General features: G+C 41.8%; 1 protein-coding gene across 6 annotated transcripts in view; it reads left to right on the forward strand.

Moving 5' to 3' along the window:
* The first annotated feature begins 672 nt into the window (after window positions 1-672).
* The window catches only part of LOC115153311 (reticulon-4), a 36,863-nt gene continuing 13,301 nt past the window's right edge, over window positions 673-24,234 (forward strand). Inside the window, exons 1-3 of one of the 6 annotated variants that reach the window (XM_029698627.1) lie at window positions 673-1,279; window positions 11,890-11,940; window positions 12,713-14,509. In XM_029698627.1, coding sequence (XP_029554487.1) covers window positions 871-1,279; window positions 11,890-11,940; window positions 12,713-14,509 — 2,257 coding nt within the window. In that variant the 5' untranslated portion in view covers window positions 673-870. Of the gene's footprint in view, window positions 1,280-11,889; window positions 11,941-12,712; window positions 14,510-20,549; window positions 20,794-22,723; window positions 22,813-24,234 lie in introns of those variants that run through there. The other 5 variants (XM_029698628.1, XM_029698629.1, XM_029698630.1 and 2 more) reach the window with 5 other exon arrangements.

Below are 24,234 nucleotides of genomic sequence, written 5' to 3' on the forward strand. Positions count from 1 at the left end.
TTTCTGTCAAGTCGACGCACACAGAACGCACAGCAACTGCCTCTGCAACGCAATGCTGCAAGGCAAACGCAGTGTTCCATTGGAAATTAATGTACTTCTGGTGTATCGAAACGCAATAAAGCAGTCGGTGTGTTCGAAGGGTAAGAAGGGTGCTGCAGCGCCCCCTGAAAAATCAGGGAAAATATATATATTAATAATAAAAAAGTAGTTCGTAATTAGTTGTAATTGTCATGAATTACAAATTGCTATAACGTATTATGTAGTTAGCCTACACAGGTGTTGTAAGATCTGTCATGTGTAAGCAATAAGCATTGGAAAGGGCCCCCAGGCTCATTGCGGCGAAGAAACGTTGCCTGCAAAATAGAAGGCAAGGCAACAATCTCTTAAGTGCTTCACCTCTTTTTATTTTCGCTGTGGGCTTTAAATGGGGCTCCTGGCTCACGCCTGGGAGGCAGCCAAGTTCCAAAACGAATGCGTACACTTTCCACCCAGTATAAACTCCTCACACACATAACCCGGGCCAGATAATCGAATCCCCTCACTGTGCCAGGTTTGTGAAAGGGGTGTTAACAAATGCAGCGATTCCCCAACACCTTATTGGTCACAGGTGGCATCGCTCAGGGGTATTCGGTAGTTATTGGTCACTCAACTCTTGCTTATCTATTTCAACATTCTGGTGAAGGGGCTAGGTGTAGTAGGCGACTCACACGAGCTATTCGGTTGTTCCGTGGCAGTGGTCGAGTCGTACTTCTGTAACAGTAGTTTAATTCGGACCCAAAAAGCCTGAGAAAATTCAACGAGCGTATTTTGAGTGTTCGTAGTTATTCAGTGAACGTGCCCTGCAAAGTACAAACTTTATCCGAAGACGAAATGAGTAGATACAGTCAATACGGTAATCATTATGGCAACAACGAGGCCACAGCTACATTTGGCGACGATGATATTGTAGACTTAGTTGGCGGAGCACATGATGCTATTGAGAGGCACAAGGCTTCGTACCCCGAGGATATAATCAAATTTACGAAGGACGAGGAAGCGCTACTGACCACCACCACAGAGAGTGCCACGGGACAACTGACACACGACGAGGTGATTCCAGATTCAACTCCATCAGAGGAAGAGTCGGCAGAAATAATTCCAGCACCAGTGATTCTTAATTGTTTGGATGCAGACTCTTTGCCAGAACTCATCAGACCATATCCCTCGGCAAAAGAAGCAGGTCCAGTACGAGAAGCAGCTCCAGAGAAAGAAGCGATTGCGACTCCTCCAGCACCATCCCGTGAGTAGTCAATCATTTTTAAGGCTCATCTGGTTTTTAAATCTGTCTTGGTAAAGCGTTATTTAAATAGACGTTTCAGTACTTGCTTGTTAACTTAATTGGCAATAATGTTAACTAGATAGCTGGCTTTGTAAAGATGATGCAGACCACCTACTTGACACATCAGCAAGAAGCTAGTTAATATAGTGAACTGGCACCATTTATTTAAACGGATGCATCAGTGCTGATTATTACATAACATGTAATGCTATAGTACATTTTTTTTTAAATCCAAGAAACTAACAAATTGGCTCATACTAGAATAATTCTGACTGTCATGTTCCGACCTGGTTTGTGGTTGCGCAAAATGGCTTGGATTAGTCACAACAAAGGAATCTCATCTAAAGTCGTCCACTCCCCTGTTTTAGTTGTTTATCCCAAAATACTTTAAGTGAACGGTAGCTACCTACTGGAAGCAAGCAATTTCTTATGATGGCTAACATTTTTCATCGCACGTGAAATTGGGTTTTCACCCTAACAATCTCCCGATCTGTCAACCATTCACGCTTTTGGATAATGTTGTGTTTTTATCTCATTCGGGTGAAGTCACATTGTTTGGGAGCATTGTTATTGTGTAACTTGGTTAGTGCACGCGAATTTAATTTAAAATGTTCTCTTTTCTGTTAGAATAGCTAAGCATATCCCAGACATGCGAGGCCAGACGGGCAGGGTGGGGTTGGGAGACCATTACAAAGACCTGGTTGAGTGTCATTCCATTTCATCGCTTTAGACCCGACTATTGCCTAAGGACTAATATAAGCATACTTGTCATTTTGGAAGGGCAGACATGCTTTATATTCTACTTCGGTTTCCTGCTATAATTTGGAATAGCTTCTTACTGCAGGATAAATGCTAACAACGTAAAGGAAATGGTCCTACTGGCTCTGACGGGCCTTGTGGGTTTGCTCCGTCTGTTTTTGCTGTGATATGTATTCTCGCTATCCTAGGAAGGGCTAGATGAGCATGTTTAAGCGTGTATCAATACCATCACAGCTGGATTTAGCTGCTACTAGTGCACTGAATCACTTCTGACTTTGTGTTGGTCTACTTTTCAGATTGGAACGTTAACACAGTGCTGTAGTTGCTATATGGTGTCCGGTTAACTAGGCCTCCGTTTTTCAATCATGTGCCACACTGACTGTCGTTAATGTTACACCTACAATACTGTACGCTGCTCTAAGTTAATAACTGCACAACTATAATGTCTTAGAATGACCCCTCATGTTTCATATTGACTTGTGACTAGAGTTAACATGGCGTTCATTGCGGTCTGTGCCATTAGCTTTCTTTGCCTCCTCTCAGACATATGACATTTCACGATGCAGCTCTTTCATGGTCAGTGGGGCAGGTGTTGGCCTACATTTTAGGTTCCACAAAAGTGTTCAAGCAAAGTCATTGACTACTAGCCTATGCAGAACAGGTGGACAGAATTCAAGCAACATGGATTTCATTATAGCTAATGTTAATTGTCTATGGTTCAATTTTAGATATACTTCAACGCTGGAACCTAGACTAGAGAAGTAACCGGTCTTTAAACTGGTCTAATCTGAATAGTCATTACGGTAATAAATGCAAAACAAAATACATTTGTAACGTGATATTTCCTGGCTTTTGATGAGTGGATGCTTGATCTCTTTTTTTGTTGTATGATTGGACAATGGTATTCAGAACCATTGTATGCTGATAACTTTTGATTTTCATTTGTTGTATTCTTAATCATTGAAAACATATTTTGCTTCTGTCCTATTGAAATATTCCAAGACATCTTAATCTACAGGTTATTGACAATATTATAACATTTTGGTGATTTGGCTAAAATGGTGCTCATAGCATTAAAATTGGGAGATTTTTGCAATTAAACCTTTCACATTTTGTTTAGATGGTCTTGATTTGAATTTGTGCTCTTTCTCTCTCCCCTAATGCTCTGCTTGGGTGTCTGTCAAGCATATGTCTCAACCAGTTAGGCACAAAAGCTGGAATCAAGGATTGAGAGGGAATACTGTTTTCAAATATGTTGTCTAGGCTATTATATCTTAGATAAGAGCCTGAACCAACATTTTTCTGCTTAACCTGTTGCGAATTGGAATTATTGATTTATTTCGTTTTCAGTAACTTGGATCAGAAAATGACTGCTATGCCTAATTGTATCAGTTATTCAGCCTTTTAAAGGCTGATCTTCATGCTGCTACATTAAAAAGTAAATTCTTCAAGTCATTCTGACAGTAATGACCTTTTTCCCAGACTTTGTTGCATGCCTGTAAACTATTCCCATCTTGTATGCTATAAACTGCCTGTCTTTAGAGGGTGTCAGCAATGTTGCACACTTGGTGGATTTACATTAGTAAAATAGGTCTAGTGATAACATCAGATTTGCAACTTTTCTGTTTATGCTAGCCTTAGCTATGGGTGCAGCTATTAGCATACCATAATACAACGGGCACCAACATTTTCAGTCGATCACTTTTGCAGTCAAAAAGAAAGCAGAGATCTACCTCTCAGAGGGGGGAGGGAAGGGATAGGTCAAATCATGATCTTCAGGTTGGAAAATCGGTGCATTCAAGGAGCTCAGAAGTCAACCATTTCCAAGTTCCCAGTTATTTTGAACACTGCATTAGTCTCAGCCAAGGGAGAGGGCAGCAGAGCGTTTCATCTCACGGTCCCTGCTCTCTCCTTACTTTCCCCTGGTGAGACTGACGGGGGGGGGGGGGGGGGCGGCGGCACTGTCTTCCACCTGATGGTGAAAGTTGAGTCACACTGCATCTGCCTCATGCACAGATTCATGTTGTTTCCATGACCAGAGAAAGTGAGAAAATTATTTGATATTAAAATGGACACGACAAGCTACTAACAATAAAAATGCAGGGCATCAATACGTGAACATGAATACATGAACACACTCCAAAAAACAGCAACTCTTTGCTGTATTCTTTGACAGTCTCACTCTGGTCAGGGTTGAGACTGTTATGAAATCTCAGGTAGGCTGGTATCAAACTTTGCTGTGGCCGGGGTAGTGGAAGCTGTAGGCACAACGATTTGAGCTATCCGATTGGCCGGCGCAGTAGGCACTTGATTAACCTGTCTGGGAACGTGGGACGCAAGCGTCCCACCCCTGGTACACCCTATCAACAGCAGGTGAAATATCAATGGTGCCAAATTTGAAAACAATTAAATGTCATAATTGAAAGATAAACATCTCCTTAATCTAACCACGTTGTCCGATTTTCAAAAAGGCTTTACGGCGAAAGCATAAAGTTAGATTATGTTAGGACAGTACATTGAAAATAGCTGTGTAATGTTTTGTCAATGCAAAGACGGGCGTCACCAAAAGCAGAACCAGCTAAAATGATGCACTAACCTTTGACAATCTCCATCAGATGACACTCCTAGGACATTATGTTAGACAATACATGCATTTTTTTTGTTCTATCAAGTTCATATTTATATCCAAAAACAGCGTTTTACTATGGCGTTGATGTTGAGGAAATATTTTCCCTCCAATACCGCCAGTCAATCAGCACAACAAATTAAATAATTACTATTCGAAAACATTGGTAAAATATTATATTGTCATTCAAAGAATTATAGATTAACATCTCTTGAACACAACCGCATTGCCAGATTTAAAAATAACTTTACTGGGAAATCACACTTTGCAATAATCTGAGTACTGCGCCCAGAAAAATAGGCTTTGCGATACAGACTAAGCGCCATGTTGGAGAGATCTAAAATCAAAAATACTATGTAAATAATCTCTTACCTTTTGATTATCTTCATCAGAAGGCACTTCCATGAATCCCAGGTCCATAACAAATGTAGTTTTGTTCGAAAAAGCTCATAATTTATGTCCAAAAAGCTCCGTGTTGTTAGCGCGTCCTGTAGGCTACTCAAAAACATGAACGACGCCCGCCGGACTTGTCTTCATCAGAGGGAAAAAAAATATTTACGTTCGTTCAAACATGTCAAACGTTGTATAGCATAAATCATTAGGGCCTTTTTCAATCAGAACTTCAATAATATTCAAGGCGGACGATTGCATTCTCTTTTAAAACGTATTGGAACGAGAGTACCCAAACATGCACTCGTGCGCCAGAGTCATATCGGCCATCCGCTTATGACCAACGTTCCAAGTCTCTTGTTCGGTCAGTTTTCACAGTAGAAGACTCAAACCATTTTGTAAAGACTGGTGACATCTAGTGGAAGCCATAGGAAGTGCTCAATGATTAATACGTCCCTATGTGTTTCAATGGCATAGGCTTAAAAGTAATTCAACACATCAGATAGAAATTGTCTCAGGGTTTTGACTGCCATATGAGTTCTGTTATACTTACAGACACCATTCAAACAGTTTTAGAAAATTCAGTGTTTTCTATCCAAATCTGTTAATAATATGCATATCCTAGCTTCTGAGTTGGTGTAGGAGGCAGTTAAAAATGGGCATATTTTTTTCAAAATTCTCAATACTGCCCCCCATCCCCAACAGGTTTTAAGCCCCAGATCTCCCAGTCCGAAGAGGTGTAGTTTGTCCAGATGTAAAGCCAAGCAAAAATGACAACTGAATAATTAAAATGCAGAGCTATATTGTATACAAAAAAAATGTGAAATTATTTTATACAATCGCTCAGAGAACAGAATTATTTGACACCCCTGTTTTCAATACCTCACCTTGTGAGGATAATGGCACTGAGGCTTTATATAAAATATTGTATGAGTTGGAGAACAAATTGGGAGCGATCTTAGACCATTCCTCCTTTCAGATCCTTTGTCTGCGCTTATGGATTGCCCTCTTAAATTATACTAGTTAACATATGGAATTGTTTTAAGATGGTTATACCAAGGACCATTTACCTATTAGAATTTTAGGACCCCTTTTTAGGTATCAAATACATTATTGGATAAAATATAGATTTTTGGCCTTTACTAGTAAAGCCCATAGTAACGGATTGAGTAACGCATTCATAGATGGCAAAGGACAGTCAAACGCACATCATGAGAATCAAGGTTTTGAACTGGCCTAAATCTAGGAGAAAAAAAACTACCAAACAGAAGTTGACACATCAACAGTATCGACTTCAGCTGAGTCTCCTGAAACTTGTGGATAGGGACGCAAACTAGTCACCTTTTGGCGAAATCTGCCGTTTTGAATCCAAAATAGGTTGCCTACGTGATTTGTGTAGATCCAATGAGAAGTTGAGGGGGAGGGCGACGACTTTGGATCACTGCTGGCTGTAAGCGAACGAGTGATTCGCATTTGGCGCAATACTGGCTGTATCCAAGGCTCAGCCAATCGTTCACATAACAGAAGCAGCACGCGACTGAAGAGCGAAGAGACAACCAATTTGCTAGTTACTTCATCATCGCACGCTCTGAGAAGACGGTGGGAGAGTGGAAAGGCAGTTTGCGCTTCCCCTGAACGATAACGAAGAAGTAGGTGTGATGCCTGACCACGGTGACGGGTGTGAGAAGGTGATGAAGCGTACTTCATGAGCTGTAACTGGAAAAACAACAACTGGCATTTGGAAAGTTTGAGGTGAGGGTGGTGGAACAAGTATTCTTAAGGATCTTACTGGCTGGCTCGAATTCTCTGGTAGCTAGCCAGAGAAATGTTGAGTCACATTAGCCAACTTATCTGATCAAATAATTTAGTTTACGGTGTGTAAATCAGCTGGCTAATAAAGTCAGTTAGCGCATCTGATGTTGTAAGGTTAGCTAACATTAGTAACCTAACCAATTCGCTATTGTATTAACTGGTAACGTTATGACTCCTTGCTGTTCCTCAAGTTATAACATGTTAGTTGCTTACTGGACCCTGGCAATCTGTGTAAAATGTTAACTCTCTAACGAACTAACTACTATCTGTGAGCTAATGTTTTCCCTCTACAGTGTGTGGTTATTTTTCAGAATGAGAGAACTAGGTGAAAATGAGGCGTTGCTTGTTAAACAGTTAAGTGTTGCTGGGCTTGGCTTAAGCTGGATGCCACTATAGAAGTGAAAGGAACACCACACACTTTCCCTCTTTCTCACTTTTTCAATACAGTGGATAAAAAGGGGTATGCCTGGTGTTCTCTCTGCCTGAAAGAGACCCTTTGTTGGCATAATTGATATCATGCTCTGCTGGCACATTGTGGAACAGATGTCCACAGGCAGAAAGTGTACAATGTAATAATGTGCAGTGTAGCCCAAAGATATTGCTTTTGTTGTGTTGAACTTGCCAGTAACACGTGTGTGTGTGTGTGTGTGTGTGTGAGGGGGGATTATTACCTTTTTTACTCAGTGAATGTTATTTATGGACACATGTAGCCTTGTGTACATGTAGCTTTGTGCATAGTGGCCACTATAATAGAGCAAAAATAGAATGCCTGTTTGTTTCATTCTATTTCTACGTAAGATGTCAATGCAGATAGTCCGGGTAGCTATTTGGCTGACTAACAATTTAGAAGTCTTATGGCTCGGGAGGAGAAATCGTTTAGGCTCCTGTTGGTTCCAGACTTGGTCCATCGGTACCGCTTGCTGTACGTAGCAGAGAGCAGTCTGACTTGGGTGGCTGGAGTCAACTGGCAAATTTTGGGGCTTTCCTCGAATTGAAGAGGGCAGTCTAAGCTAGAGGTCGACCGATTTATTATTTTTCAACGCCGATACCGACTATTGGAGGACCAAAAAAAGATGATACCGAATAATCGGCCGAATTTACAAATATTTATTTGTATTAATGACAATTACAACAATACTGAACGGACACTTATTTTAACTTAATATAATACATAAATACTATCAATTTAGCCTCAAATAAATAATGAAACATGTTCAATTTGGTTTAAATGATGCAAAAACAAAGTGTTGGAGAAGAAAGTAGAAGTGCAATATGTGCCATGAATGAAAGCTAACGTTTAAGTTCCTTGCTCAGAACATGAGAACATATGAAAGCTGGTGGTTCCTTTTAACATGAGTCTTCAATATTCCCAGGTAAGATGTTTTAGGTTGTAGTTATTATAGGACTATTTCTCTCTATACGATTTGTATTTCATATACCTTTGACTATTGGATGTTCTTATAGGCACTTTATTATTGCCAGTGTAACAGTATAGCTTCTGTCCCTCTCCTCGCTCCTACCTGGGCTCGAACCAGGAACACATCAACAACAGCCACCCTCGAAGCAGCGTTACCCATGCAGAGCAAGGGGAAAAACTACTCCAAGTCTCAGAGCGAGTGACGTTTGAAACGCTATTAGCGCGCACCCGCTAACTAGCTAGCCATTTCACATCGGTTACACCAGCCTAATCATGGGAGTTGATAGGCTTGAAGTCATAAACAGCGCAATGCTTGAAGAATTGCGAAGGGCTGCTGGCTGCTTACTAGCCTGCTGGTGCCTACCACTGCTCAGTCAGACTGCTCTATCAAATCATAGGCTTAATTATAATAAACACAAATACGAGCCTTAGGTCATTAATATGGTAGAATCCGGAAACTATCATCTCGAAAACAAAACGTTTATTTTTTCAGTGAAATACGGAACCGTTCCTTATTTTATCTAACGGGTGGAATCTAAATATTCCTGTTACATTGCACAACCTTCAATGTTATGTCATAATTACGTAAAATTCTGGCAAATTAGTTCGCAACGAGCCAGGCGACCCAAACTGTTGCATATACCCTGACTCTGCGTGCAATGAACGCAAGAGAACTGACAAACTTTCACCTGGTTAATATTGCTTTCTAACCTGGATTTCTTTTAGCTAAATATGCAGGTTTAAAAATATATACTTCTGTGTATTGATTTTAAGAAAGGCATTGATGTTTATGGTTAGGTACAGTTGTGCAACGATTGTGCAACGATTGTGCTTTTTCGCAAATGCGCTTTTGTTAAATCATCCCCGTTTGGCGAAGTTGGCTGTCTTTGTTAGGAAGAAATAGTATTCACACAGTTCGCAACGAGCCAGGTGGCCCAAACTGCTGCATATACCCTGACTCTGTTGCAGAGGTGACACATTTTCCCTAGTTAAAAGAAATTGTTAGCAGGCAATATTAACTAAATATGCAGGTTTAAAAATATATACTTGTGTATTGATTTTAAGAAGGACATTGATGTTTATGGTTAGGTACACGTTGGCGCAACGACAGTCCTTTTTCGCTAATGCGCATAGATTATATGCAACGCAGGACAGGCTAGATAAACTAGTAATATCATCAACCATGTGTAGTTAAGTAGTGATTATGATAGTTTTTTTTATAAGATAAATGTAATGCTAGCTAGCAACTTACCTTGGCTTCTTACTGCATTCGTGTAACAGGCAGGCTCCTCGTGGAGTGCAATGTAAAGCAGGTGGTTAGAGCGTTGGACCAGTTAACCGTAAGGTTGCAAGATTGAATCCCCAAGCTGACAAGGTAAAAATCTGCCGTTCTGCCCCTGAACAAGGCAGTTAACCCACCGTTCCTAGGCTGTCATTGAAAATAAGAATGCGTTCTTAACTTCTCAGGGCTATGTGGGACGCTACCGTCCCACCCACGGTTCACACTATTCAACAGCCAGTGAAAAATGAGTGCCAAATTGAAAATGTCATAATTCAAAGTTCTCAAACATACAACTATTTTACATCATTTTAAAGATAAACCTCTCCTTAATCCAACCACATTATCTGATTTCAAAAAGGCTTTACGGCGAAAGCATGAAGTTAGGTTATGTTAGGACAGTGTCAAGCCAAGAAAAACCACACAGCCATTTTCCAAGCAGGAGAGGGGTCACACAAACCATAAATACAGCTAAGATTAAGCACTAACCTTTGACGATCTTCATCAGATGACACTCCTAGGATATTGTTACACAATACATGTATGTTTTGTTCGATAAAGTTCATATTTATATCCAAAAAACCCTTTTTTACATTTGCATGTGATGTTCAGAAAATATTTTTCCTCAAACTGCCTGTGAATCAGCACAACAATTTACAAAAAAACTCATCATAAACGTTGATAAAATATTAAACTGTTATTCAAAGAATTATAGATAAACATCTCCTGAATGCAACCGCTGTGACAGATTTCAAAAAAGCTTCACGGGGAAAGCACACTTTGCAATAATCTAAGTACGGCGCTCAGAAAAATACATCATACAATACAGATACCAGCCATTTTGGAGTCATCTAAAATCATAAATGGCATTATAAATATTCACTTACCTTTTGATCTTCATCAGAAGGCACTTCCAGGTCCACAATAAATGTTGTTTTGTTGGATAAAGTCCATGAGTTATGTCCAAATATCTCCTTGTTGTTTGCACGTTCAGTAAGCTACTCCAAATGTGGGAAGCACGACGAAAAGTAAAAAAAAGTTATATTTACATTCGTTGATGCTATACAACGTTTGACATGTTTCAATCTTTAGGGCCTTTTTAACATAAAATTTCAATAATATTCCAACCGGACGATTCCAATGTCTTGAAAAACGTTATGGAACACAGCTACCACACCACGTGAATGCGCGCCAATGAACTCATGTCATTTGAGTCACCAACTTCCCGGCCTTCTTGTTCGCTCTCTGTTCACTGCAAAAGCCTGAAACAAGGTTCTAAAGACTGTTGACATCTAGTGGAAGCCTTAGGAAGTGCAAAATGAACCCTAAGTCACTGTGTTAGATAGGCAATGACTTGAAAAGCCTACAAGCATCAGATTTCCCACTCCCTGGTTGGATTTTTCTCAGGTTTTTGCCTGCCATATGAGTTCTGTTATACTCACAGACACCATTCAAACAGTTTTAGAAACTTCAGTGTTTTCTATCCGAATCTACTAATAATATGCAAATATTTGACTCTAAGCCCGAGTATTAGGCAGTTTACTCTGGGCACGCTTTTCATCCGAAATTGAAAATACTGCCCCACCTTGACAGGTTAACTGACTTGCCTAGTTAAAAAATATTATTTAAAAAAATTAAAACGGTGGCCAAAAATACCGATTTGTTATGAAAACTTGAAATCGGCTCTAATTAATCGGCCATTACGAAAAATCGGTCGACCTCTAGTCTAAGGGTTCTGTAGGGAGGAATGGTCTAAGATCATTCCCAATGTGTTCTTCAACTCATACATTTTAATAAAAAAAAAATATATATTTAAAGTCTGTGCAATTGTCCTTGGAAGGTGAGTTATTGACAATAGGGTTGTGAATAATTGACGCCTACCTTTTTTTGAGGAAAAAATGACTTGTTAAACACAACCTCTTTCTCTGTACTAGTATACAAACATACTTTCCCTTTTAGCATACAATATAGCTCTGTATTTGAATTATTTATATTAGTCATTTTTGTTCATCTTTGTCAAAGGCATCAATAGTTTCAGACCCCACTATGTGGTGTAGATGTTCCCCACACTATCTCTGGCGGTCGTGTGGCAGATCTCTTAAAGAGATTTGAATCTAGAGCCATTTATTTACACTACAGAAGTATCTCTCCTGGACCTAGTTTGTTGTCAAAGTAGTGTAGAGGCCCCATGTTAGGGTCTGTTTCACACTATTGTAGTGTTAATTGTTTTCTGTCCTCTCAGCTGCTGGCATTGTCCACTTTACACTGTGCTACTGTCTCTTTTTCAGATGACAATTTTCTTCCTGCTGCGCTTCAACCTCTGATGCAATTCCCAAAAGGCAAGTTATTTTTCCTGGCTGCCTTTGCCCTCCTGCATCTTCTCTTTCATTTCATGCCTTTTATACCTTAATTACATTTTGACTGATATGCATGTGAAGTTTGTTAAAGGCCCAAATGCAGCTGTTTTTATAGTAATGTCAAATTTCTTGGTAGCAATTATATGTACCTTACTGTAATAGTTTCCAATTGTAAAAAAAGAAACCAATTGTCTTTTTTAGTTCCATTTACTACCTGGGGATGTCACCAGGCAAGCTGAAATTCCACCCATGATTAGAAGTTCCTGTGTAAATCGTATTTTCAACCAGCAACTCAGGGAATAACACTGATCAAATGTATTCACTTTTACAGTGGTAACTTTTATCAGCTATTGTACAATATGATATAAAACACAGGATAACTGCACTTGGCCTTTAATAATATTTTACATAGAATTTGCATTTAATTATTTTAAATAAAAGACTAACATTGTTTGTATGATCCTATAATGTGAATCCCTGTGACAAGTCCACTTACAGTAGAGAAGATGGAAGACACTAACTTTACAGTTAAAAGTTAGGTGGTGATTCCCCTCATTGATTGCTCCTATGTTAAAAAAAATCTCCCATAACTGGTTTTGGGTCTTTTGGCATGCCAGTTGATAACTCTGAGATCACTGATGGGAAACACCACCTCAACTCTGCAGACTGCTGGCAGGGCATGCCAGCATGGCTTGCTAGCGCTGAAGGAATGGAGCGTGTCTTGATGTATTGCATTTTTCCCTCTTTACTCAAGAGCTTGAGCAGAAGGGTGATTCCCCTGCTCCCATCTCCCCTCTCTCTCGCCTTCACTCTCCTGACTCTCTGGAAGACCTCTCTTTGTCAGAGAGTCCAAATCCAACATCTGCTCCATTGGGCTTCTCTTCTTGGCCTTCTACTGAGCCCCCCAAAATACTGACCAAGGATATGCCTTGGGATGAAGAGGGTAACGCTAGATTAGGATTTAGTAAGAGTGATGAGGATATTGTGAAAGGGTTAGAAACTGCTACCTACACTCAAAGTAAACATACAAAAAATTGCCCCAAGAGTGATGTAGGGTCCAAGTCTCTGTGTGGAGACAGTGGAGTGGTCTCTCCTGAAGAGCAGCTTTGTAGCTCAGTCAGGTCTACTACTCCTTCCCAGTCCTCCAATAATCCTCTGATGACTCCTGAATCTGACATTGCACCTGCCTCCTCTAACCCAACAGAGCACTGGGATTCTCCATTCTTAGCTTCTCAAGACAACCCCAGGGCCTCCATGGATACATTTACCAAAGACTCAGCCTCCAGAGGCTCCTCTGGGTATGAGCCAGATATGCTTAGCCAATCAGATGATGACTTAATGTTTGAGGTGAAGAAGAATCCATTCCAGGGCTTCTCCCCTGTAGCAGATGCTGGGTTCTCCCATCTTGGGGATATGACCTCTGACAGCCAGGCAGCTAAAATGTCTGAGAGTCCCACCCCAGACCTGGTCCAGTATGGCCGGGCTGAAGACTCACAAGATGGCAGCCCACCATCATATTATGATGAAATAAAAACGTATGAGTCTGTCAAGATGGCTGCGGACTCGCTCATGGAGCCACTCAATCAGTTCTCAACCACCCCAAAAGAGAGCGAGGACTCTACACTTCCATCTCTTCCAGATATCTTAAAGCCCTTCCCTCTGAACCCTGACAAAGTGGACTCTGGCTCTTCTGAAGGAAGCACTGAGCCGAGCCCTGCTCCTATCCGGAAGATGGTTGAGTCACCCACTGTCCCTGTCCCTCTGTCAGCCACAAATCCCTTTGCTTTCGATTCCAAAGCTTTACTGCTGAAGGAGCTGACTGAGGAGACTGAAGCAAGACTAGCTGTGAAGGCGAAGACTGAAGATGAAGGCTTTAGTGCCTTTGACCTCGTAAAGGAGGCAGAGCCTACACCCCATAGCAAAGCACCTGTCCAGATAGAACAAAAAGATTGGATGTTTTCCAGTCAAGATTCACCCCAAATTGTGAACAAATTAGAGCCTCTTAATTTCCAGACTAGAAAGACCCCTGAAGATTCTGATTCCGAGAGTCCGTCAGCAGACTCTCTGTCCCCTGTTCTGGAGGCAATGGGCAAGAATCCTGCAAGTTTCCAGGTGGAGTCTGAGAAGAATGACATGAAAGTGGAAGAGCCAGAGGCAGCAGAGGATATCTCTGAGCCGGAAGTGTCCTCTGAAGAGTTTGAGTTCATCGAAAGGCCCCTCAGGGGTGTAATCGATGAGTTTCTAGAAGCATTAGATAGCTCCAAGTTTGCTAAGGCAACAGAGTTTAGCATGGATGAAGATGACATGCGCTTTGGGCTGACGGATGTGGCATCTGCAAATATAGTCCCAGAAGTTCAGGAAGAATCTCCTAGTCAGAGCTCTTACCTCCTACTCACCCAGAAGGTTAAGTCAGACCTGGAGAAGGATGATACCAAAGGTCCCGCTTCAAAGGCCCCTCTCATCCACTCGCCTGTTCGCAAACCGGAGTTGCTCGCTAAGGACACAGAGGGCCCCAAAATGGATCAGAAGCCCAACCTGAGTGCTGAAGCAGGTAATTCCCACATGGAAGTTCACCACCAGTTATTTTTTTGTTGTTGTTGGTTTTATTGGTTGTCATTTCCCTTTTTCCCCCATAAGTTTTCACTTTTTCATCACCTTTCTCCTCTGCATTGTCCCCCCTTTTTTTTAGCATTTTAAAATAAAGAAATTAACATTTACAGTTGGGTGCATGTGTTGGCATGATTTTGTTTTCATGATCTTGGTTTTCATATTTTCTTTCATAATTCTTGTATTTGTGTTTCTGAATCCATCTTCCTGATGTAGTAAGTAATGAATTTCTCGTGACTTCTCTGTGCAGAAACAGAATAAAATGTGCAATGGGGGGGGGGGGCGTTACAGAGAGATTGTTAAAAATCCATTGATACCACACAATCCATTTATAGGAAGTGACCTAGCAGTGTATAATCCCATCTCATTAAGATATACAGTGCCTTCAAAGTATTCACACGCCTTGACTTTTTCCACATTTTGTTACAGCCTGAATAAACAATTTAAAGGGAGATTGTTTTTTTGTCACTGACCTACACACAATGACCCATAATGTCAAAGAGGAATTATGCTTTTTGAAATGTATACTTACCCATAGAAAATTAGGCAGAAATATCTTGAGTCAATAAGTAATCATCCCCTTTATGTCAAGCTTAAATAAGTTCAGGAGTACTATTTTGCTTAAGTTGCGTGTTTAACATGATTTTTGAATGACTACCTTCTCTCTGTACCCCATACATACAATGATCTGTAAAGTCCCTCTGCTGAGCAGGGAATTTCACACAGATTCAACCATAAAGACCAGGGAGGTTTTCACATGCCTCGCATAGAAGTGTACCATTGGTAGATGGGTAAAAATAAAAAGCAGACATTGAATATCCCCTTGAGCATGGTGAAGTTATTAATTACACTTTGGATGGTGTAGCAATACACCCAGTCACTATAAAGATACAGGTATCCTTCCTACCTCCGTTGCCGGAGATGAACAAAACCACTCAGGGATTTCACCATGAGAACAGTAGTGAGGATGGATCAACAACATTGTGTTTACTCCACAATACTAACCTAATTGACAGCGACAAGAAGGAAGCCTGTAAAGAATATAAATATTCAAAAACATGCATCCTGTTTGCAACAAGGTACTAAAGTAATATTGCAAAAAAATGTGGCTCAACTATTCACTTTTTTTTGTCGTGAATATGTTTAGGGCAAATACAATGCATTACTGAGTACGACTCCATATTGTCAAGCATAGTGGATGCTGCCTCGTTATGGGTATGCTTGTAATCGTTAAGGACTGGGGAGTTTTTCAGTATAAAAAAGAAAGGGAATGGATTTAAGCACAGGCAAAATCTTAGAGGTAAACCTAGCTGTCTGCTTTCCACCAGACACTTTCAGCAGGACAATAACCTAAAACAAGGCCAAATCTACTCTGGAGTTGCTTACCAAGAAGACGGTGAATGTTGCAGAGTTAACGTTTTGACTTAAATCTATGGCAAGACCTTAAAATTGTTCTCGCAATGATCAACAACCAATTTGACAGAGCTTGAAGAATTTAGAAAATAATAATGGGCAAATGTTGCACAATCCAGGTGTGGAAAGCTCTTAGACTTACCCAGAAAGACTCTCAGCTGTACTTTCTGTCAAAGGTGCTTCTACGAAGTATTGACACAGGGTTGTAAATGAGATTTAGTTTTCAATACATCTGCTAAAATGTCTAAACATGTTTTCACTTTGTCATTATGGTATTGTGTGTAGATGGGTGAGGATCTATTTCATCCATTTTGAATTCTGGCTGTAACGCAACTAAATGTGGAGTAAGTCAAGGGGTTTTGTGCTTACACTTCAGCCATCTAGTTATATTTAAATGCCTATCATTACATTCATAGACATGCAGTATCTCTTATGAACAGCAATTTTTTTTATTTATTTTTGTCATAATACACCTCGTTAGGAAATGAGCTGATCTACAATTAAAATGTTTGATTCTTGCCAATTGGTTTGAATGGTACCACAGGGCCTGGTAAGAACTGCCTCCCATGGGAACAGTGTGGCAGTTAGCAGGCCTGACTGTCTTGCTTACACCCACAGTGATTTTAGTTTGCCCAGAGTTTCTCTGTGGAATTAGTTTCTCTGTAAACTGTGGATTGCTGATGCTGTGTGTTGGCCAATGAGAGGCTTTGAAGCCACCAGTCGGCCATATTGGCACTCCCCAGAAGAAACATTTCTCAATAGGAATTAATGTAATTCTACAGTATTAAAATTCAATGTCTCAAGGACAAAATGACATGTATTTGAGTGGGGACAGTAAATCAAATTGAATTTGTCACTTGCTGAATACAACCGGTGTAGACCTTGGGGGGGGATGCAAATATTCTGGGTAGCCATTTTATTAGATGTTCAGGAGTCATATGGCTTGGGGGTAGAAGTTGTTTAGAAGCCTCTTGGACCTAGACTTGGTGCTCCGGTACCGATTACTGTGCGGTAGCAGAGAGAACAGTCTATGACTAGGGTGGCTGGAGTCTTTGACAATTGTTAGGGCCTTCCTCTGAAACTGCCTTGTATAGAAGTCCTGGATAGCAGGAAGCTTGGCCCCAGTGATGTACTGGGCCATACACTCTACCCTCTGTAGTGCCTTGTGGTCGGAGGCCGAGCAGTTGCCATACCAGGCAGTGCTGCAACCAGTCAGGATGCTCTCGATGGTGCACCTGAAGAACCTTTTGAGGACCCATGCCAAACATTTAGATCTTTCAAAATTATACTTTAAGGAAAATGTTTTAATATACACTGCTCAAAAAAATAAAGGGAACACTTAAACAACACAATGTAACTCCAAGTCAATCACACTTCTGTGAAATCAAACTGTCCACTTAGGAAGCAACACTGACAATAAATTTCACATGCTGTTGTGCAAATGGAATAGACAACAGGTGGAAATTATAGGCAATAAGCAAGACACCCCCAATAAAGGAGTGGTTCAGCAGGTGGTGACCACAGACCACTTCTCAGTTCCTATGCTTCCTGGCTGATGTTTTGGTCACTTTTGAATGCTGGCGGTGCTTTCACTCTAGTGGTAGCATGAGACGGAGTCTACAACCCACACAAGTGGCTCAGGTAGTGCAGCTCATCCAGGATGGCACATCAATGCGAGCTGTGGCAAGAAGGTTTGCTGTGTCTGTCAGCGTAGTGTCCAGAGCATGGAGGCGCTACCAGGAGACAGGCCAGTACATCAGGAGACGTGGAGGAGGGTAACAACCCAGCAGCAGGACCGCTACCTCCGCCTTTGTGCAAGGAGGAGCACTGCCAGAGCCCTGCAAAATGACCTCCAGCAGGCCACAAATGTGCATGTGTCTGCTCAAACGGTCAGAAACAGACTCCATGAGGGTGGTATGAGGGCCCGACGTCCACAGGTGGGGGTTGTGCTTACAGCCCAACACCGTGCAGGACGTTTGGCATTTGCCAGAGAACACCAAGGTTGGCAAATTCGCCACTGGTGCCCTGTGCTCTTCACAGATGAAAGCAGGTTCACACTGAGCACATGTGACAGACGTGACAGAGTCTGGAGACGCCGTGGAGAACGTTCTGCTGCCTGCAACATCCTCCAGCATGACCGGTTTGGCGGTGGGTCAGTCACGGTGTGGGGTGGCATTTCTTTGGGGGGCCGCACAGCCCTCCATGTGCTCGCCAGAGGTAGCCTGACTGCCATTAGGTACCGAGATGAGATCCTCAGACGCCTAGTGAGACCATATGCTGGTGCGGTTGGCCCTGGGTTCCTCCTAATGCAAGACAATGCTAGACCTCATGTGGCTGGAGTGTGTCAGCAGTTCCTGCAAGAGGAAGGCATTGGTGCTATGGACTGGCCCGCCCGTTCCCCAGACTTGAATCCAATTGAGCACATCTGGGACATCATGTCTCGCTCCATCCACCAACGCCACGTTGCACCACAGACTGTCCAGGAGTTGGCGGATGCTTTAGTCCAGGTCTGGGAGGAGATCCCTCAGGAGACCATCCGCCACCTCATCAGGAGCATGCCCAGGAGTTGTAGGGAGGTCATACAGGCACGTGGAGGCTACACACACTACTGAGCCTCATTTTGACTTGTTTAAAGGACATTACATCAAAGTTGGATTAGCCTGTATTGTTTCCACTTTAATTTTGAGTGTGACTCCAAATCCAGACCTCCATGGGTTGATAAATTGGATTTCCATAGATTTTTTTTTGTGTGATTTTGTTGTCAGCACATTCAACTATGTAAAGAAAAAAGTATTTAATAAGATTATTTCATTCATTCAGATCTAGGATGTGTTATTTTAGTGTTCCCTTTATTTTTTTGAGCAGTGTACTATTTACAAATATGCATTGTGTCTAATGGAGTGAATGTGGCAAAAACTGTGTGTATACACACACACACACACACACACACACACACACACACACACACACACACACACACACACACACACACACATATATATCTCTCTCTTCCCCTCCCTGGGTCCATTTATTTTTTTGTAAAAAAAAATATAAAAATCCTAGCACTACACAGCTGACTCAATTAACCAGCTCATCAAGCTTTTGATTAATTGAGTCAGCTGTGTAGTGCTAGGGGGGAAAAAATACATGCACCCAGGAAGTTTGGGAAACCCTGATCGTGTGTCATTGATGTCACCAAACTCTACTGTCTGGTTTTAGCCCATGCTGAAAATGACAACCAGAGTTATGAAACTGTACACCGCCTTGTAGGCCCCATTTGCCTTTTGAGCTCCCATGTCCAGATAAACCTTGCCCAGCTCAGTGAAAAGGGCAGTGTTGTAGCACAAAATGTCCATATGTTTGGAAGGCTTACTGCACTGGGGTAGTGGCTTTCTGATTTAGTGTTTTATTTTTGCATGACTGCTGTTAGGTTAAAGGCTATGCATTCATCTTGCCTTTTTTACAATGAATGGCTTAGTTTTACCTTGCTGGTTATTCACACCGAGGCACATCACTAGAGTGCAGATATTTATTTATCTGATTGGGACATTGCTTTGAGCAGGGCTGGCGGACACCCAGACAGTGTGTGAGGAATCGCCCAATAAAAAGGCTCTGCCTGCATTGCGACACCAGCCGATGAAGAATGGAGCTTGTCAGCAAGTGTTCCCTTATTTGTTCGACTCGAAATGCAATACCATCAAACGTCACCCCTGCCCTATCTCATTCGCAAAACCCCCTTAGTGAGATTGCAGGTTGTTTTGAATCCACAGAACTGTAGTAACCGACCACTAATTAATTAGTCACCCATAGTCTTCAGTAGGACTACACCCATATGCTGCAAAATGTACCTTGCACGGTACCTCCCATTTTATTTAAATATATTCAAATTCTGAGTGAATATACTTTTGTCAACTCTCTAAAAGACTTGCTGAAAATACTAGCGCAATAAAAATTATTTGAAACAAGAATGAGGAAACCTAGGCAGACAAGTGAAATTAGTGAGGTGCCCTCTAGTGGACTAATACAACAATCACCATTTTTCTTATGTGATTTAAGACTGACTACTGATGAGGGTTGATATGGTGACAACCAAATCATAATTGTTTGGCTGATATTGATATGGTACACCATTTGTGAAGATGGACTTTGACTCTGATCAACAGAATAATATTACATTCATAATATAAGTGCAGTAATGGTCCGATTGGATGTCTGCTGCTTTCCAGAGCATGAGGTTAGATTTGAGGTTTTTGTTTTAATGTTACTTCCCAACTTTTGAAGGCAATTCAGAGGGCATTTAAAATTAAGTCACAGTACACACTAGTGTCATTTTAAAGGTAGTGAGAGTCTGTACTTGTAGTCCCTACAGAGACCGTTGGATGGAGTCACCTACTCGCTGCTTTGTCATCCACGTGGGGATGAGAGGGAGGGGGAAAAGCACATGTACATTTGCGCAAGGGGAGGGAGAGTATCAGACTGGGAGGTAGGGGGAGTGAGTTAGATGGGGAAGTTGCTGCGTCAGTGCGTTAGGCGTTCTAGGTGCCAGCAGACAGTCAGCTGACCTCAGTCCGACAGCCTGAGAGGAAGAGAAAAGGGGGAGGGAGGTAGAGAGAGCAGTAGTACTGCAGTCCTCTCACAGGAGAAAGGTTTGGTTGTCCCCTATCTTCCACCTCGGTCCCCGCACCCCACCCGCCTCCAGCCCAACACACCGCATGCTGTCTGGAATGACCTGCTGATACCTACACAGCGGCTCTATCATGGAAAACGGGAAACCGGAAAATGGAGACACCCAGCCTCCACAGTGGAAAGACAAGGGTATCCCTCTTATTTTACTGTTGCAGTAACCTTTCCTGAATATTATATATAGATATTTTTTGTAGTTATTGCTGGGTTCTCTAGATCTATGTGAAATTAAAAGTAGTCCATTTGTTTTTAGAGGGTGGTTATGAAACAATGCACAGGTATTGTGGACATTCGTAGTATGTAATTGGTAATCACTTGTAGTTGAGTGTGTTGTTTTGATATTGCTTGTCCCATCCAGCCATGCATGACATTTGCTCTGAATGTGTAGCCATCTGTAAATAAGATTGTTGGTAACCAGTGAACTGTTAATGACACAAAAAAAATCGACAAGTTTCTCTGGATTTCTAATGTGTAATACACTATCCTAGCAGAACCTTTGGTAAGGGTAGCACTGACAGGAGGAAGTCTGTCCAAAGATGCATGGTGGGAGGAGGGGTGTTGGGCTAAAGTGACAAGTGTAATAGTTGTCTAATGATTCCATGCTGCCTGGAGTTGACTCACGACTGCCTGGTCCAGTGCACCAGGGGTCTCTAACCCCTGTGACAAATGCTGCTGAATGCAGGACCAGCCTTCAGCCCTACAGTCTGCTGACTAGGCTTTATAAAGGTGTATAAGTCCATTGTTCAGCATGTGCAAAAAGAAGTGTGTGCATAGTGGTTAAGAGCATTGGGCAAGTAACCGAAAGGTCGCTGGTTTGTATCCCTGAATTGACTAGGTGAAAAATCTGTGCCCTTTAGTAAGTCACTTAACCTTAGTTGCTCCTATAAGTCGCTCTGGATAAGCGTGTCTGCTAAATTACAAACTTTTGTGTATGTATGGAATCACACTTAGCCTATATGGCAAGCACCAGAGGAGCCATGTGGCTTATGGCAGAAGAGGTCTTCTGGTGTTTTCCAGGCCCAGTTGTAGCCATCTGCTTTCAGCTCAGACGGGACATTTGTTGCCTGAGCCTCACAATGGCACTCTGCTCACGTCCTGCAGATTTTTGTCATGTGTGCTACTGCCGTTGCATCATTCTGGGATGCAGCATGGCAATTGGCACACATTGCAACAGAAAGGGCATTGTGCTCAAAGGGCCTCTGTCAACTCTATTTGACTAAATGGTATGTCATCCATTTTAGCAACTACCATCTGGCTGAGCGCTCAGTTGAGCATGACAGGCACTTGGATAGGGTGTAGTAGACTACCAGCCTGAGTCACTCCAGTGACTAAGCAGTATTGGGCTGAGAGACTGTCTACATTAGTCTGTAATATTATGTATTAAAACATTACAGGATTAAAGGAGTGGCAGATGGCAGTAACATAACACTAACAAAGGGGCAAAAAAAATGTATAGCTGGGCAATGACGATGAAGTAGGATGTTTTCTGGTGTGCCCCATAATTAGTTTTAATGGGTAAGCATATTGTTAGATTATTTTAACTGGATATGGTGCATGGATTTCCATCCAACATGTGTTCTGATGTAAGAGCTTGAAGAGGACTCTTTCTGGCTAGGGCATTAAGGCTATGAACTCACTACCAGACCATTGTATTGGTTAAATATTGACCTACAGCTTCACATGGCTGTATGAAAGGCTTCCAATAGATTGCAAATTGCCTGCGTTGATCAGTTTTTACATTTGTTAGAATTTTTATTTACAAAAATGTCTTTGTAATAAACTCCTGATTTTTAGATTTGACCTGTTGTCGGTCATAATGATGCACTGTTGTGTTATATTGATAAAGCTGGTCAACATTTGCAGGTAAGACTAACATTTTCCATGCCACCTACTCCCCCATTTCCAATATTTTCATTCCGTTTTGAAACCAAATTACTATTACTACAACGCTCTACCAGTCTTCCAACGAATAGTAGAAAAGCTCATTCACATATTTGCATTGGGCACGTATTGAAACGTAAACATAATTAAAGGGCTGAGGCGCTGCGCATAATGAGTGGATCTCAAATGTACCTAGCAGGAAGTGAACACCCTCTCGCGCTGCTGAGCTAGTGCTGGATGCTAGGAGGCTCAAGATGGATGCCGAACGGGGTAAGTGCTGTCATTCTCGTGTGAACGATGCTGCCTTTACATATCACATTTATATTCGATTGTATCGCCGTTGAATTAACCAATTTGCCTTACCGACGCTACGGTGGGAGGGGAAATGGGAAGGAATTGAGCTGTGCATGGCGCTATGCAGAGGCCCAGCTAGGTCAAACTGGACATTTTATCGTGATGGGGCTACGCTGAGAACGACATGGCGTCAGACTCATGTACGATTCAGTCATTTTCCTGTTTATCCATCTCCCCCCGTGGATATTAAAGAAGTGTTTACATGAAGGAGATGTATACGGAAGGACATGATTAAAACATGGCATGTTATTAGCTAGCTATATGATGAGATTAGCGCAGTTGATATGCCTGGGCTATTTTTAGTTACCCCACATGCTAGTTCATGCTTACCATATGTACCGTAGACCGACTGAAAGGACGACGACACCCCCCCCCCCCCCCTTCACGGTTGCACGTTAGCTATTATTGCTAGCAACATTCTAAACAAAGGGTCCTGGTGACGCAAATGTTGGCGCTAACTACTAGTAACTGGCTAATATGCTAGCTATATTTAAACGAGATGTAGTCGAGCTATCCAGTTAAGCTAGCAGCTAACATTGGCGTTTGGGAGAAATTAAAAGCTTAGCGTCACCGCCTAAAAAGACCCCACAAGCGTGGTCCATAAAGGGTCTGACATGATTCCTCACGAGAAGCATTCTTGTGATTTGACAGTGAAGTGTCCCTAGGCTGGCTAAAACTGCTGATGCTTCTTTTGATTCTGCTCCTGCGGTGCCTTTTAGGCATTTTACTTGTTAGCTATATCATCATCAATTCAGTTGCATGAATTCATCAGTCGTTGCTTTGGTATGAAGCGCTTGATATGATTATCTATTTGGCAGAAACCTGTAAAATCTGGGTTAACTATAAGCTCATTCATTACTTGTTAAGCTATTTGAAATATGGTAGCCTGCCAAGCCATTGCACATTGAAGACTCGAGCAATGCCCGCTTGCTGGCTAGCCTACGTTTTGAAATTCGTCTCCCAGTAGGAAATGAATGTCTTTCACATCTACTATTGTACACTGAAGTGCTAGGAATTCCTGGTGAAACACAAGCATGGGTCTGTCCTGCCCCTAGCTGTCTGAGTGACCGGGTGGGGGTTGGCTAACAATCTTAAAAATTAACAGGTCTTAAGCCTATGCCATGGCTATGAATGGACCTGGATTAGGTGCATTACCTGCAGTGGTATACTGGTATTCCAACAGTAAACGAAACATGTCAGCTGTAGGGAACACCGGGGATTCCCTTTTAGTGAAGTAGTGTGGCTAGTAGCTAATTATCTGCAGACAAATAATTAAGCAAATTAAATCGGGTGTTCATTTTTTTCATAATTTACCCCTTCTCATTCCACCTCCACATC

Source organism: Salmo trutta, chromosome 18 (genome assembly GCF_901001165.1).
Source record: "Salmo trutta chromosome 18, fSalTru1.1, whole genome shotgun sequence".
Taxonomy (NCBI): Eukaryota; Metazoa; Chordata; class Actinopteri; order Salmoniformes; family Salmonidae; genus Salmo; species Salmo trutta.